The sequence below is a fragment of the Amphiprion ocellaris genome, chromosome 17 (assembly GCF_022539595.1).
Source record: "Amphiprion ocellaris isolate individual 3 ecotype Okinawa chromosome 17, ASM2253959v1, whole genome shotgun sequence".
NCBI classification, from domain to species: Eukaryota; Metazoa; Chordata; class Actinopteri; family Pomacentridae; genus Amphiprion; species Amphiprion ocellaris.
Window position 1 is genome coordinate 29,550,244 of NC_072782.1, and position 17,154 is coordinate 29,567,397.

General features: G+C 34.5%; 1 protein-coding gene across 4 annotated transcripts; it reads right to left on the reverse strand.

Moving 5' to 3' along the window:
* Nucleotides 1-356: 356 nt before the first annotated feature.
* On the reverse strand, nt 357-15,955 carry rnf180b (ring finger protein 180b). 4 transcript variants are annotated; one of them, XM_023270340.3, is made up of 8 exons: nt 15,849-15,955; nt 12,311-12,415; nt 11,926-12,021; nt 9,760-10,500; nt 8,199-8,321; nt 7,137-7,356; nt 5,852-5,977; nt 357-3,846 (listed from the first exon to the last, which is right to left on the reverse strand). In XM_023270340.3, the coding sequence occupies exons 2-8, from the start codon at nt 12,365-12,367 to the stop codon at nt 3,647-3,649; spliced, it is 1,563 nt and encodes a 520-aa protein (XP_023126108.2). In that variant the 5' UTR covers nt 12,368-12,415; nt 15,849-15,955; the 3' UTR covers nt 357-3,646. The 4 variants fall into 4 exon arrangements, with proteins under 4 accessions (XP_023126108.2, XP_023126107.2, XP_023126106.2 ...); XM_023270339.3 differs by having other exon boundaries at nt 11,926-12,024; XM_023270338.3 differs by lacking the exon at nt 15,849-15,955 and adding an exon at nt 15,321-15,573 and having other exon boundaries at nt 11,926-12,024.
* Between the last annotated feature and the right edge of the window lie 1,199 nt (nt 15,956-17,154).

A 17,154-nucleotide genomic window follows, 5' to 3' on the forward strand; every position in this document is an offset into this window, starting at 1 on the left:
AAATCCTAATAATATCTAAAGTGATTCCATATATATCAGTAAAATTCTAATAGTTTCTTTAAGAACATTCACATAAAAATCAACCAAAATCCAGCAAATTTCGCTGGATTTTGGTTGATTTTTATGTGAAGGTTCTTAAAAAACATTTTAAACATTTTTCTCCACAAAAAAAGTTTTCAAAGATTTCCCAAAAATGTTGAAAATGTGGACATCAGAAGTTTCACTGTGAAAATATTTTTTTTTCACATTTTCAAACTTTAAAACGGGTCAATTTTGACCCACAGGACGAGACGAGGGTTAAATATTAATGCAGCACTTGTGGAAACAGAACAAACCAAAAAAACAGACGTGGAGCGTTATTTTTTTAAAATAGACTTTTATGTTTATGTTTTCATTCTCATTCATAATCCATTTCCAATACTGAATTCTGACCCAATCTCTTATTACCTTTCACTCGGAGACATCAAGCAAACAAAACTTAACTTAAAATTAAGCCAAAAAAGGGGGAAAAAAATCACATATAAAAGGTTCAAGTCAAACAGAGATGATTTCTTCTTGCTGTCCAGTTTACTTTAAAATAAATGAAAAAGCTAAATTTGTTCAAATAGCGAACAGCTCAAATTATTTACTGTTAGTAAGACAGCTGTATTTTTTCAAAATCAGGTTTTTCCTCAATAAAAATTAAAGATTATTGTTCATTAGAAGCTAAATTTCTTGGCTGTCAGTGATTCGGTGCCTGAGATCTAAATGAATTCCAGTTAAATCGTCGTAAACAAGGCACAAGCTAAGCAAAGGCACCATGTTTAAAGGAAGATTTCTGCTCAGTCTTTCAGTTGGTTGGTCGATTATGATAATAAATCACTGCTGCTGTTGTTGTCTGTAAATACAACAACACATATGAATAGAAACAGACATAAACTTCTCATTTGGACAACTCTTTAAACTTTGCTTTACTGACCTCTACAGTCTTGTTCAGACTGATGCAGCAGCTTCTTAGAGATTCTGGTTTGATTCCAGAAAGTCCAGACAGTAATAACAAACAAAAACACACCAAACTGCTTTTGGAGGTGGATTAAAAATGAGATTCCAACTGGATTTCTTCAACTCTGTCTCCATCCAGACGCTCAAATCTGATTTCAGTGAGTTTTCCAACATATTCAACAAGTGTTGAACAGAATCCATGTTTCTACTATTAGAAGAGAAGTAGAAATAAACCATTCTGCCTTAAATCATCACATTTCTACTCGACCATCTCAGATTTGTAGTGAAACTTTAGCTGCATATATCAAATACTTGAAAGTAAAAATTACACGTCGACCCGCTTTCAGCACATTTTTTTCACACAAAAATTAAATTTGAGGCTGTTTGAACAACAACATCTCAGGAACTATTAAAAGATAAAAACCCTGAAATTTTCACTCTTATTTCTCATCATGTCATTGATTCAGAATCTCTGAGATTACAAAGCCGAGGAGCATCCCCACATGATGATGCTGCCACCGCCGTGCTTCACTGTGGGGATGTTTATTATGATATAAAGTAATAAATAGCATCTAGTCTACACAATTTGTTAAAGATAAAAACCTGAAATTTTCACAGTTTTTTTTTTATCATGTCATTGATTCAGAATCTAAAACATTGGACAAGTAGATGTAATAATCTCTGATTATGGGAGAGTTGAAATATGAAAAAAATGTAAGCCGTTCTTACAAGCTCCATCTTTGAACTGAAATGAACAAATAATTTGATAATTCAGAAGTCAACTAGTGACATTTTATGAATCATATAAGCTTCATGTCGCAATAACATAAAACTACACATGTAGAATATTTTAAAATATGAAATAGTTGGTCACAAAACAAAATTATTGCTCGATAAAATAATTTAGGTACAACAGAGTCCTGGCATTTCAAAATGTACTATCTTTGAGAATTTATTTTTTGTTTTTTTTGTAATAATAATGCAAGTGCCAACTACTGAAATTTTCTGAACCACAATAAAGAATATGTCCAAAAATATATTTTCTTAGTTATACTGGGAGACCCATTTGGAAATTCCAGGACTCACCTAAATTAGGTTATCAAGCCATATTTTTGTTCTGTGACCCACTATTTCAGATTAAAGTATTTATGTATCATGTTTAGTTTTGTATTAGTGTGACCTGCAGCTACCTGTGGTTCTGAAAATATCACAAGTTGACTTCTGGATTGACAGTTTTTTGTTAATTTGAGCTCAAAGATGGAGCTTTTCATGACGGCTTTAAATGTTTTCCATATTTCAACTCACCCATAATCAGAGATTATTTGAGCTACTTGTCTGACATTACAGATTATGAATCAATGACATGATGAAAAATAAAAGTGAAAATTTCAGGCTTTTATCTTTAATAGTCCCTCAGATATTGTGTAGACTAGATGCTATTTTAACACTGTATATCATAATAAACATCCCCACAGTGAAGCACGGCGGTGGCAGTATCATCATGTGGGGATGCTCCTCGGCTTTGTAATCTCAGAGATTCTGAATCAATGACATGATGAGAAATAATAGTGAAAATTTCAGGGTTTTATCTTTAATAGTTCCTCAGATATTGTTAGATATTGTTATATTAAACAGCCTTGAAAGTCAACGTGCGGAAAAATGTGCTGAAAGTGGGTCGATGGGCAGCTTTAAACTAAAAAATCTTGGAAAGTAGTTGATCTATGAAGCTAAAATTTCATAGATACCTTTATAAATATCCAGAGTTTATGACAAAAAAGTTTCAATCAAATTAGACAAAAGAACCCTGATTTTAGAAGCAAATCTAATTCGCCTGCAGTCTGAACAAAACCCAACATCAACTTTCTCAAAAGACACTTGAAGCTCACTAAAAGAGCTTGATAAGTCATTAAACTTCAACACTTTATATGCCCTAATTGTTCCCTCATTATCTAGATGTGCTGTGAGAGTTTTGAAATGAACATTTTCAAGAAATAATCTTAATTTGCTTTAGAAAAAAGTAAGATAAAACAAAAACATGGAGCATGGATGGCCTAAATTAGTATTAAGGCTAGAAACAGCTCCAAACAGCTAACTGGGCTCCTTCTCAACTCAAACAATACACCTTGAGGCTCAATAATTAATATTTTGCTCGTTGTTTCTTAACCTGTACAGTTAGTAATTGGTGTATTTACTTGTTGTTTGTCGTACAGAGCCAAAGCTGTGCACAAACACTGGATTTTTTCTTTCCACCACACACACAGAGCGAACAGATATCCACGTGATAGCACAAAAATGCATTACATTAGAATTAAACTCCACTTTTGACAGAAGAAATTCTGCTCTGCTTCAGATTTTACTGTCTTTACATGGCCGTCTGGACACTTGAGAGAGTATTATTGCACTTAAAACATCGGAAATTAACACAAGCAACAAAAGAAGCTCCATTTAAATCAGTATTTTTTAAAGCCCACATTGTAAACTTCTCACAATCATTTGTGCAAATTTCAAACCTGCAGACTGATTCCTGACTCTATCAATGCTGCTTTTTCTGAGATACTCTTACGCTGAAATAAGAAATAAAAGATGTGGTGTGTCACTCGAAGGTTTACACCAGAAAATACCTACCCTCTTCAAAGAAAGAGCAGATAGATAAACCTGCAGCGTCTCAAATGAAAAAGTAGTACATGAGGAAACAGAAGAGGAGGGAGGCCAGGATCCAGTTGAGCGAGTGGATGTAGACGATGACCAGGCCGATGTCGAAGAGCCAACCTCGCATGTCTGTGAAGCCCAGAGCCTCCAGAGCGAAGCCTCCGTGAACCATGTGAAAACGTCTGCCTGCCATCTGTGGCGCCTGACGCTCATATCCTGAAGGTCAATGCATAAAAACAGAAATGGTTTGAAGCCATTCCATCTCAGACCATCAGAGGTTCTTCTGCTCAACCACCACTTTCTTCCCCACAAACTACACATATGTAAAATGGTATTTGTGAAATTTTAGCTTAATATATCGAGTACTTTCTGAGATAATTATATTAAAACTGTCCCTCTAAACACTTTAGCAAGTTTTTCTTTTCCCCACAGTGTTTTGATGACAATATCTCAGGAACTCTTAAAGACAAAAGCCTGGAATTGCACCTTGAAACATGAGGTTATGATCAGTTTTATCGATGAAAATAAACTTTCACAAGCACCATAAAACTTAAAACTGACTTATTACTTAACATGATGCCACAGTTTTATAATAGGTTATAAATATGCTCAAATTGTAGTAAATAAAAGTCCACTTTGTGATTCTTTGTCTATTTAAATATTGAAAAAACAAAAGGAATAATCTGGAAACTTAATTTTAAAGATTTTACTTTATGTTTTAGGTACTTCATGCTTTGCTTTATGTTAAAGCAGTTGGAATAAACAGGTTCTGTTCCATACTGGCAGCCTTATCTTTCCACAGACATGGTTTAAAATAAGTGTGTGCAATAATGTTTATCTTGCTGACCGTAAAGCTGCTTCCTGGACTGAAGTTTTAGCTGCTGTAAAGAAAACATTTACTGCTGCTGCTAAAGTAGAGAAAAACTCGCTGCTTCCTCCGTGAACGAGGTCATGGTGCGACACGTGTGGAAATTAGGTCAGTAATATTAAGACAGGCAACGTTTTTGGCCCATTCTGTCTCAAATCATCACATTTTTTGAGTAATTTCTGTTCAAACTGAACATTTTGAAGGATAAAATGTGGATATTTCTTAGGATAATACTGAAATGTTAGCTTGACATGTGAAATACTTGTCAAGTTATTGTTTTTAATTCCCTGTTGACTCGTTTTCAGCTAATTTTTTGTGCATTGAACAGTCATTAGGGGCCTTCTGCACGACCATGTTTTTATCATAAACCCTGGATATTTAAGAGGATATTTGTGAAAATGTAGCTTAATATATCAAACCGTTGACCCATTTTCAGCATGGTTGTTTTCACACACTGAGTTTCGCTGTTTGATCAACAATATCTGAGGAACTATTAAAGATAAAAACCTGAGATTTTCACTGTTATTTCTCATCATGTTATTGATTCAGAATCTGAAATATTGGACAAGTTGATCAAATATTGTGTGATTCCAGGCGAGTTGAATAACGTGGGTTTTTTTTTTTTTTTTTTTTTTTTTAGATGAAAAGTCTTTTTTACAGTTTTTGGCCATCATCAGAGACTATTTGATTCACATTCTGAATCAATGACATGTTTTGTGACCAAATATGTCATATTAAAGTGTTCCACATGCTTAGTTTTGTATAATTGTGACATCCAGCTACATATGGTTGAGAAAATACCACTGGTGGACTTCTGCATTCGTTAATCCTCGTTAATATGAGGTCAGAGATGGGAATTCTTATGACGGCTTCAATTTTTAAATATATTTCAACTCACCCGTAATCAGTTTATTTGATCTACTTGTCCGATATTACAGATTTTGAATCAATGAAAATATGAGATATAACAGCTGAAATTTCAGAGTTTTACCTTTAATTGTTCCTCAGATATCGGTGTTGAAACAGCCTCAGATCTCAAGATGTGTAAAAAAACTGCTGAAAGTGGGCCGATGGGCAGCTTCTAGAGAAAATTTATTGGATAAGTCAAGCTAAAATTTGACAGATATCGATTTAAATATCCATAATTTATGATGAAAAAGTTCAAAGTAAATTAGAGATGATCTGAGATGGAATAACCCATTTTTGTTCTGTCTAACTCCTAGTATTAAACTGCATCATCTATCCACAGTCTGCTGGTTATTCTGGATAATCTGCAGACTTTCCTGTCCACAGATTACACCGGATTCTCTGCAAACAAGAACAAACACAGACGACTACACTGCAGTTTCTCACCCCAGAATGAATGGAAACGTTGTTCGAAGCTGGGCAGCGGCCATTTGGCACATGAGGCGTTCTGGAAGTTCTGCTTGCGGGCAAAGTAGACTTTGGGAAAGAAGGTCTTTGCTGTGTGGTTGAGCTCTGAAAAAGAAATTAAAACAGTAAAAAATGAAAAAAGCAAACCCTCACATGTGAGAAACTGGAACCAAATCAGGTCTAATTTGATTGTGCATGTAATTTCTGCAAACAAAGCAATTCATAAATGTCTCATTTTGCTTTTATTACCTTGTCCTCATGCATTATAAGTACATATCTATCTGACTGCAGCTGGGAACTGACAGGTGTTCCTCTGGCTGTATTATTACTGAGATGATTAAAATGAAAATGCAATAATCAATCTAATCAATGACAAAAATAGCTGCACCTCCGTATTTCATCATAAATAAAAGTCAGTAGGTTTAATATTTTATTTTGTCATGACGAATCCATTCCATGATGCTGTTTTGATGTATAAAAATCAAGCTTTTCACCTTGTTAACATGGAAGACACATAATGAAAAAATAAGCAGTAAACACCATGATTGAACATTTTCTGTTTCCTAAACACTCATAAACAATAAATCAGACTTCCAGGGTTTCCTATGTGACAGTTTTAAGGAAGTAAACCTGTTAATTTGTACTTTTTGTATCATTTTTCTTGAGAATTTGTGGTTTTACAGTGTTTAATAGGTGAGCTGGAGCTGCAGAAAGTATGAAAGGTGGATGTAGAAAGAAGTGAGGGACTCTATAAATCCATGCATTTTAAAGGAAACAATGCTTTACCGTTACATTTAAGCCATTTTCTTCTTAAACTGTATTAATATTTGAATTAAAAAAGCAAGTTATTACAATTTACAGTGCATGATTGCATTTACAACATGAAACATCTTATTGCTTTTCTAATATTTTCCTTTTATAAAATCACTTTTTTTGTATTTTGCAGAATCTGGGACATCAATCTTTGTCTTTATCTTCACATCCCTTGATAAAAAAAGATATAAAAAGAAAAGAAGATAAAGAGAGGCAGCTGTATTGAATTAAACAGATCAAGACTTCTTACATTTAGTCTAAAAAGGGATAAAACTTACCTTTCTGCACTCTTGTGGAAAACTTTTCCTCATGTACAAGCCATTTTCAGGGCATGAATGGATTATTCTCATGCAAAAAAAGGTCTAAATTTGAGTTTTTAGGAGTTAAAGCAATAACCAGAGAGCACTTTAAAATTTCCTGTCCATGTATTAGTGAGTGAATGAAGGCTGACCCTTGTGGAAGCTGGTGTGTGAGATGAGGGTCCGGCACAACGGACACGGCGTGTTGGACGGTCGGTTCTTGGCGAGCGTTCGGAGACACGGCTCGCAGAAAACGTGGCTGCAGGGCTGACAGCTGTACGGACTGAAGTAGACGTCGAGACAAACGGCGCAGGTGAGGCCTTCCCGGTCCTCCTCCTCGCTGTCCAGCAGAGAACCGCTCACCATCTCAGCCTGGACGCAACGACAGCAGCAGAAAGACAGACCAGCCCAAAGTCGGAATTATTTACAGCAGGAGAGCCAAAACACACCAATAAAACTCTGCTGATTTCACAAAGGCTTTATGGTTTTCACAGTTTTCTCATGGTTAGACTCTTTTTTTTTTCTTAACCATCCTGTTGTCCTCATTTATGGGCACCAAAAAAATTGTTCCCTTGTCTGAAAAAAATCCAAAAATTCAGCAAAAAAATTCCCCAAATTTATTTAAAAAAAATGTGCAAAATCTTCAAGAAAAAATTCCAAAAATTCCTTAAAAATTTCCCTTAAAGGTTTTATTTTAAAAAAAAATGGCAAGAAATAAAATGTTAAAAAGAAAAAATTTAATTGTAAATATTTTCAAAAAATGAATAAAAATCTTCCAAAAAAATCCAAAAAATATCTAAAGTGATTATATATATATCAATAAAAGTTCTAATATTTTCGTTAAGAACATTCGAAAAAAAATTGCTTTGATTTTTTTCAGAATGTTCTTAAAGAAACTTTTTTTTTTTTTTTTTTTTTTTAAACATTTCTTATGATAAAAAAAAAATCAAGTAAATCAGAGATGGTGGCGCAGAAGGAACCTGATGATTTGAGAACCTGTGGGAGAACATAAAAACTCCACACAGAAAGGAGATCCTTACTAGCAGAGAAGGGACATGACTGCACTTTTGTTAAGTATTGATATCGTTTTTAATGGTACATACTGATAACATTTTGCATATTTTTCAGTGAGTTCTCCCTCTATATATACATTGTTTTATTCACTGGCAGTACTGATGAATTAGACACTGTGATTTGAGTGATGATCTCCTCACCTGCTCCAGCTGACTGTGCAGCCATCTTTCTCTCCTCCTCTGTTTCCTCCTCAGACTCTTCAGTCGGTTCTTCTCTCTTTTGCTCAGTCGGCTGGAGGCTGGAGAACCTACAGATGTTGGAGGCTGAGGAGGTAAAAACACATCTGTCACTAAATCAGCAGCTTAGAAACAAAAGCAGATGATTTAACCACTATTATAACCAACTTCCTGCAGTTTTGTTGTTTCCTCAGGTGCAGAAGGAAGAATTTAAGAACAAATTACTGATAATTAAACAATTAAACTGAACAACGTTAAAACTTCAAGAGAAAATGAAAATGTAAAGTTTGGTCTGAGATTAGTGCTAAAGTAAAGGACATGGGTTCATTAAAATGTAATATTTTCTAAGAATGTACACAGTGGATGTACAAAAAAACCACTTGATTGTAGTGCTACTGAAAAAGGTTAAAAGTTTTCTCTTCAAGAAATGCCAGGTTTTTCTGCAGAACATTGACTGATTGAGGTGAAAAAAATCCTTTTGAATCTCCTGTCATTATCCTTAAAACACATTCTTTAAATCTAACTGTGCTGTGGTTCACCTAGAAGTTGAATTGAGTGATTTTTTTTTCAAATGATGGCAGCAGAAGTTGTTTATAATCAAGTGAGGCGGCCGACCTGTGCTTTAAAACACTGCATGAAACCCTAAATGTGATCAACACCAATAATTGTCACTGTTGTTTCTCACTATATCAGTATTGAACAAGTAGATCTAAAAATCTGTGGATGAAATGCTAATGTAAAGTCCCAACTTGTCCAATATTACAGAATCTGAATAAATATGATGAGAAACAACAGTCAGAATATTCAGGTTTTATCATTAATAGCTGCTGATACATCGTACGTCAACGGACAGTTTTTATTTATTGTTTTTAACTTGGAAAGGATTTGATAAATCAAGTTGGGAAAAAAAGCGTTTTTTTTAAGATAACGGCAGAAGACAATGTTTCTATCAAGTAAAAGGGTCAACATGTCTTCATGTCATGATCAGTTAATAACGTTTAAAAATTCACTGTGCTGTTTCACATAAAATTTAAAAAAAACTGTAAAATGTTATTATAACCGTAGCATAAGTTGTTAATAATAAAGTAAAATGGCCAATAACATGAAACCCTGAAGTACATCAAATAATTTCTGATTATGGGTGAAATAAAATGTTTAAAAAAAAAACAAAAAACTATCATATATAGTTCCATGTTTGACAGCATCAGGTTTTATTTTTATGACTGTTTCCTCTTATAGTTAAAAATGAAAAGTGTAAAACGTTTTTTATAACGGCAGCAGACTGACGTTTTTAATCAAGTAAAATGGCTGATTTCTGCTTTAAAACACTGCATTAAACTGTAATGTCCTACATACATTATGTGGTCTAAAGATGTGTTTTTTATGGCTCTATGTGTTGTTATGTGACAGAACCAATAAAAACAAACAGGAATATTAACATAGTGTAATTATATTGAACCAATCATTGGCTACAGTCCTAATTAATGCATTTTTGTTAAGTCTACTTTGAAGAGCATTAATGTACCACTTCATCTTCATCTTCTTCCTGCTCGGCTACGCTGTCAGAGATTGAGTGTCCTCTGAGGAACAAGGCTGAATCTGGAATCTCCTCCTGGACAGATGTTGCCTCCTCCTCAGTTTGCTGATGCAGAGGTGACCGAGGAATTCCAGAAGCAGGACGACGGGGGACGACGTTTAACGAAGCTCCGCCGTCTGAGTCAAACTGCTGACTGGTGGGATGTGCTAGAAGGGACCGAGTCGACTCGTCTGTCCTCGACCTCCTCAGATCAGCGGTGGACACGTCCGGACGGCCTGCGGGGCAAAAACACGACGACCTGAAGCCGCCGCCGTCGTCCTCCACGCTGCACCTCCTCCTGTGGGAGATGCAGTACAGAGGGCTGAAGGAGAACGACGGAGTGTTTTCAGCGTCAGGAAGCGGATCTGAAGCCTCTGCAGGGCTGATGTGAGACGTGACGGCAGCACAGTTCAGCTGCAGACTGTCCAGAGCAGTTCTGCTGAATTCAAGCCTCTCCTCTCGGTCCGGGGAGGTTTCCGTCAACAGACCGCCGGCCTGAAGCCTCTCGGGCCTCGTCCTCCTCGGCTGGACGATGAGAACGGAGTGCTTGTGGTCGTGATCCACTCGGCTCTTGTTGAGGTGGACGGCGGCGTCGCGGCCACAAGGACACTCGCTGCGGTTGATGAAGTTGAAGCCGCCCAGACGAGCTCCACAGTTCTGGCAGTTTAGTTTTCCTACAGTCCACTGGGCCTGGAACACAAAAATACCATGAAACAGGTTAGCTGTGACAAAATAAAAAGTAAAAATCACCAATCAATCAATTTTAGAGGTTTTATTTATATGGCACTTTCTATACAAACAAAATGCAACACAAAGATAACAGAAATAAAAATGTAATTAAACAGTACAAACAGCCCCCACAGTCAAGTTACCAATAAAGGACTGATAGAGGAAACGCTAATCTAATAACACATGCAACAAGGAAACACCATGAGATAAAAAGAAACAAGATAAAAATAAGGTAGATAAATACATAAAATAAATAAAATATCTATTACTAAACTAGAGATATATGGAGATAGAAAATAAATAAATCACATGAAATAAAATATTATTAAAATAGACATAGATAGAAAATAATTTAATTGATGAAATAAAATAAAAAATCTATTAATATAGATAGAAAATTGCTAAATAAAATAAATGAAATAAAACACCTATTGTTGAAATAGAGATATAGGAAATAAATAAATTAAATAATATATCTATTATTAAAATAGCCATAGAGATAATAAAAAATCTAATAAATGAAATAAAACATCTATTATTAAAGTAGAGATGAAGACAGAAAATAAATAAGTGAAATAAATGAAATAAAATATCTATTATTAAAACAGGCACAGAGATAATAAAAAATAAAATAAATGAAATAAAGTATCTATTGTTAAAGCAGACATAGAGATGAAATACATAAATAAAATATCTATTATTAAAATACAGACATAGGAAATAAACAAATTAAATGAAATAAAATATCTATTATTAAAATAGGCACAGAGATAACAAAAAAAAATGAAATAAAGTATCTATTGTTAAAGCAGACATAGAGATAAAATAAATAAATAAAATATCTATTATTAAAATAGAGACATAGAAAATAAACAAATTAAATGAAATAAAATATCTATTATTAAAATAGACATAGAGATTGAAAATAAATAAATGAAAAATGATCAAATATCTACTAATAAAATAGAGACAAATAGAAATAGATGTCAAAATGGATATGAACAGAATACAAAATGATAATAAAAATGAAGTAGTAACTGTACATTAAATAGACTAAATTGTGCTTGAAAATATATTTTTTTATTATTATTTTCTTATGTTTTTTTATAAAATTTTGAATTCTAGCTTGCCCTTCTATCAATCCATCTATATTTTTAAATAACAATTTATTACATTTATTGATTTTATTTTACTTAAATTTATCTCATGTAGTGTTTCTTTATTGCATGTGTTATTTAGGACAGCGTCCTTCATTTATAACATGAGAATTAATTAATTTAACAGAATTAAAAACAGGAATTTACCGTTTACCTTTCACCCTCCGTTAACGGTAGTGAAAACAGCCGACTAAAGCTGCAGACTTTGCTCCTGACTGGACTGGCTCACCTGGTGAACTGAGGTCAGTATCCACTCTGGCAACGTGTCCACGTTCACGTGCCAAATACTGCAAACAGCAGCTGAGCTTTCATCTGACTCCTGAACCTGCTTCACAGTAAAAAAAACAAACCGTCAGCGAGCATCCAGAGTCCGTTTCAGCCAGTTATCTCTGCTTTTTATGGCTGAAATACGAGCTGTTATTGTTGCGTTCTAACAACACTGATGCACCAAAACAACTCTACACACTATTATCTGTTATTAATACACAAGATGACCTCTGTTATGGTCTGGTTTTGTCTTAAAAGCAACTCAAAACTCAAGCATATTTAATAGGCACGATAAAATAACATTGAACTACTGCAAAAAGAATGAAAAACACTAAATTTCTACCCACCGTTGACAAACATGTTGCATCTATGACCCCTTTTCGACATTTTCTGCAGCGGAGCATGGCGCCCTCTTTGTCTTCACACCTTCCAGCAGTAAGTTTTCACTCCATCTGTTGATAATAATGATGAGAGTTAAGAAAAGCAATCACGAACACACCTGCACGGGTACTCAATGTTGCAAAAAGGACAATTGTTTCATCAGAATACATGTGAAACTTGTCTAAAACTGTATTCGAAGAGGACAAAATACTCCTAATAAGACTGAAAGTTCAGTATTGTCAGATGTGTTCATATTTGTTTTACCTGAAATGCTGACACTAGAGGCAGACAGGTTATCAGACTGGTCAATACTCAGGTCAACAGTTTGCCTTTTCCCCCAAATACCAATACTGTCATGTGTTTCTACAGATTCCTCGTCAGATAAATGCATTTAAAAATGATGAAAAATGACGCAGGTGGTGATCTCTACCTGCAAAGAAAACTGGTTTGAAGCAATTCCCCATCCCCAACAATATCAGACTGTTTTTACATATCACATAATAAACTGCTGTCAACACTGAACAACAAATGGCAAAAGGTTCTCGTTAATTAAACATACGTAAAACATGAATGAACAGAGACATTTCAACAACGTTTTGTGTAGTTGGAGTTTGTGTAATTCTTAATTTTGACACCAGAACTGGCAAATATGTTTCAAATACTGGGTTTCCGTCTCCTTGAATACTAATATTTGAAATCCTTTATTTAAAAATCGGACTGCCCTGATGGTTTTCCAGAACTTACTGGATATTTTGTGGATTTAGTCAAGAGAAACAAGGTGAAATTAAACAAATATATGCACATATGTAGTGGATAAAAATCAAGTGTATAAGAGGAACAAGAAGCTACTGCCTTGGCCTACATATTTATATTTGTGGTAACCTGAGGCTGCAGCACTGAGTTTATACTGAAGGGACTATTTTTACCTCTTTGGTTTATAAAAGCAGATATGCTGATGACTAGTCGGGGTTGAAGTTAGGACTCAGTACAGGTCAGTCAAGTTCCTCTACACTAAACTAGAATTATACATAGAAGGTGTTGAAGCTGAGAGCTCACTGGTGTTTAGAATTTCACATTAAAGTTTCTCTTCACTGAAATAAAGGGTCTAAGAGGAAGAAAACCAGCTCCAGACTAAAAGCATGAGAGCAGAGATGTCCATGTTCTTGTTGCTTTCATGCTGTAAAGCCTGTTGACTTGAGGGCTGTAGCCTGATGCAAGTTAAACATAGTCAGGCTTTCTTAATATAAGCCAGCTAAACTACACCTAAAACCCCAGTCAGAGTTAATGAGCATCATATCCTCCTGAGAACCGAAGGAAATAAAGTGTCTTTCAGGTTAATTTTTATAGAGATTTCCTGCATTTTTGGAGCTAAAACAACTCCCAATTTAGAATTTTACAAAAGACTCTTTGAAATCAAGAAAACAAGAATGTCAATTGATTTTCTAATGAAACTTTAAGAAGTTAAATGAAATAATAGTGTAAAATTTAAGAGGTTGCATGAAACATAGATATAAACAACTATTTATTTATTTCATTATTTACTTTACAAAGAAAATACATTCAACATGTTTATTACCCCAAAAAACAAATGAGTATTGGGGCAGAAATCTGAAGGCAATCAAAGAACTAGCAAGCTAGTTACCTATTAGCAAACCCCATTAAATTGTTCTCATGTCCACTACGGCTGACATTCATAAAGGGGAGATTATTTACCCCGACAAAAAGTTTAACAGAACTCTGACCCCAATTTATAAATACGGATATGTTCATGAACAAGAAAATATACAATTACCATCAGTAAAACGATATCTTTTAAAAAAAAAAAACTTTTCTTTTTTCCTGGCAGCTGCATTTTGTCTCAGCATGAAAAAAAAGTTCCCCTCATCCCGCCCAGTCACATGAGATATCACTGGAAAGACCAGGATGTCCTCTACTGAGCACATCAGGATTGAGTAGAGGAGCTCAAATGAATCAAAAGACAAAGCTCAAGAACAAATGTCCAGTACAGAGGACAGAAATGAATGGACTGGCACTCAGGAGGATAAAGGTGGTTATCAACTTTCTTTGTTCACCAGGTTTTCTTCATCAGACAGCTGCACATTAAAGCTCCTAAACTCTAAACTTTATACACTTAAACACGCTTTCAAAGAAGCGCGTTTTGGCCAGAAACTGTACCAAAATGAAGGATGTTAATTTTGGTTTTTTCATTAAATTTAAGTAAAATTAATGTTACTGATTAAATATTCTCTTTGACAAAGACCACAAGACTCAATCAATTTATAAATCTGTGTTCTTTCAGATGCATTACCAGAAGTGTGACTGGGCAGCAAATCAGGACCACGTATAACAACATAATTATGTGTTTTTTTTTGTGTTGCAAACTGTACAGTTTCCAAGTTTGCAATACTGTAACTGCATGACTTCATTCAGTGTTATTAGTAATATACAGCTCAAAATATTTGCAGATCAAACATTTTCTCTCAGCTGAGAATCAAGACACGCTTCTTACAGTCGATTTAAATGCAAAACTCTGCAAATAACCTCTTCCAATGTGCCAAAAACTGACTGCTATGAGTGGGAGCAACTATCCTAAAGTCTCTATCTAGTCTTTATATGCTCTGTGTCCAGCATCTACTGTTTTCCATCTGGCAAAATGTGACTGCACCCCCTATATTGTGACTCAAATGCTACTAATGCATCAAAACGACTTGATTTCACCCATGAGGTTTATGTTTTAAAGACTATAGCAAAGGGGATATCTGCAAAAGAGATACTTTTCTCATTTAAAACATAAAACACATCAGTAAAACATGTTATTAACAGCCTAAACAAGAATATCATTGCAGACTAAACACATACAGCGTAAAAATCAGCAACATAAGCATATTATTGTCAATAGCCATCTTAAATATCATTATCTTTGCTCACTTATTCATTACAAGATTACAAAAACGCTCAAGTTTCACAAACACTTACCTTTACCATCACCTCAGGCATGTAGTTGTGTGCATTTGCAAGACATTACAGTTCGATCCTGATAACAAGCTATAGATGTGTATAAACCGGGTAATGAAGCTCAAACAAGTTGAGCAAAATCAGTTTTAGCACGTTAGCTTAGCAGCATCAGTTGCCACGTTGATCTAACACGTTAGAACACCGCAAAGTCTGTTTTATGTCTCCACAAACCTCGCTAACCCACTAGTCTTCCTTCGTATTTAACCCCTCTGAGCTATGATGCAACAAGGTTAACGTTCATCTGCGTTTTATGAAACAGGTAAAGAACATTTTTTTGCGTTTAAACTTTAACGGCGACGTTAAAGTTTAATTTTCTCACCATTGAGGTCGAGCATCTGGAAGCTAACAGAATGTAAACAACGACTAGCTAAGTTAGCTTAGCTCTGTTTACAACAACAAGCTCCCGAGCAGCGGTTTGTACTGGAAAATATCACCTTTAAGACGATGACAATAACCTCACTGACATTTGTATTAATTATACCAACCTACCTGGTCGCTTGGAGGACTTTTATCGTCGTGGTGAAGGAGGACACTAGTCCAAGAATAAACAAACTTCAGCAGCTTTTAAATAAGGCTGCAAACTGGGACACTACGGAACGTCCACAAGGACAAAAGTCCTTTCGCGCTAAAAGCTTAAAGGGGTATTTCACCAAGTTTGGAGAAAAGAAAAAGGTCTTTCTGGAATTTAGTAATTACAAAAGTCACTCCAGCTGTCATTTAATGCAGCTAAATTTAATTAAATAAACACAGTAGGCCAAAATATATTATTATGTTGGACTGTTGGCTTTATTTTGAAGGTACACTTTCAATGTTTAGCCTAAATGTAATTTAATAAGGTTACACACACGTCCTTAAAGACGAAAATAACTGCATGGAAAACATTACAGATTAATATAATTTTCCTGTTTCACTGAAAAAATGTTTTTAGCAAACATCAGTTATGATCATAACTACCAATGATTAATTCATTTTCAAAACTTTAACGCTTCAAATCACAGTTTGTTTACATAATGCCACTATTGGTGTTTTTTTAATGAGAAATAATACAAAAAAAGATTTTTAATATTCCCAAACTATGGGACATGTCATTGTTTAATAACAACATTGATTCTAATTTAGTAGCTTTTGTATATAGGGACCATAATGACATATTTAAAAAATACTTACACTCAGGACCTTCAAGAAAAATAAAAAATACTACCATAAGAATGCCATATATTCATTTTATTTTCTACTTTCAATGACCAGTTTTTAACCAACATCAGTGCTGATCAAAATTACCAAATATTTGCTCATTCTCAGCATTTGAACTCCTTAAATTTGAACTCCTTGATTATATGAAGTCAAAAACACAACAACAAAAAATATATATTTTTCATGTACTAAATTCTAAGAGGATTTCTTATAGCATTGCATTCTGAGAAAAACAGTCATTCTTATGCAGTTGATTGTGAATGCAGTGACAGATTAAAATAAATCACACTCAAGACCTTAAAGACAAAAATATCGGCTTCAAAAATACTGCCAAAAAAATGCTATATATTAATTTTATTTTCTACTTTCAATGACAAGTTTTTGACCAACATCAGTCCTGATCAAAACTATCAAATATTTACTCAGTCTCAGAATTTGAACTCTGTAAATGCTAGTTTGTTTATGAAACGCCACTGTGTTTTTTATGTGCGAAAAAGATACAAGAAATGAATTATTTTCCATGTATGCTAAAATGATTTCCTTATCTTGTCTTATTCTGGGCTATGTAAATGATCAACAACACCACTGATTCTGATGCATT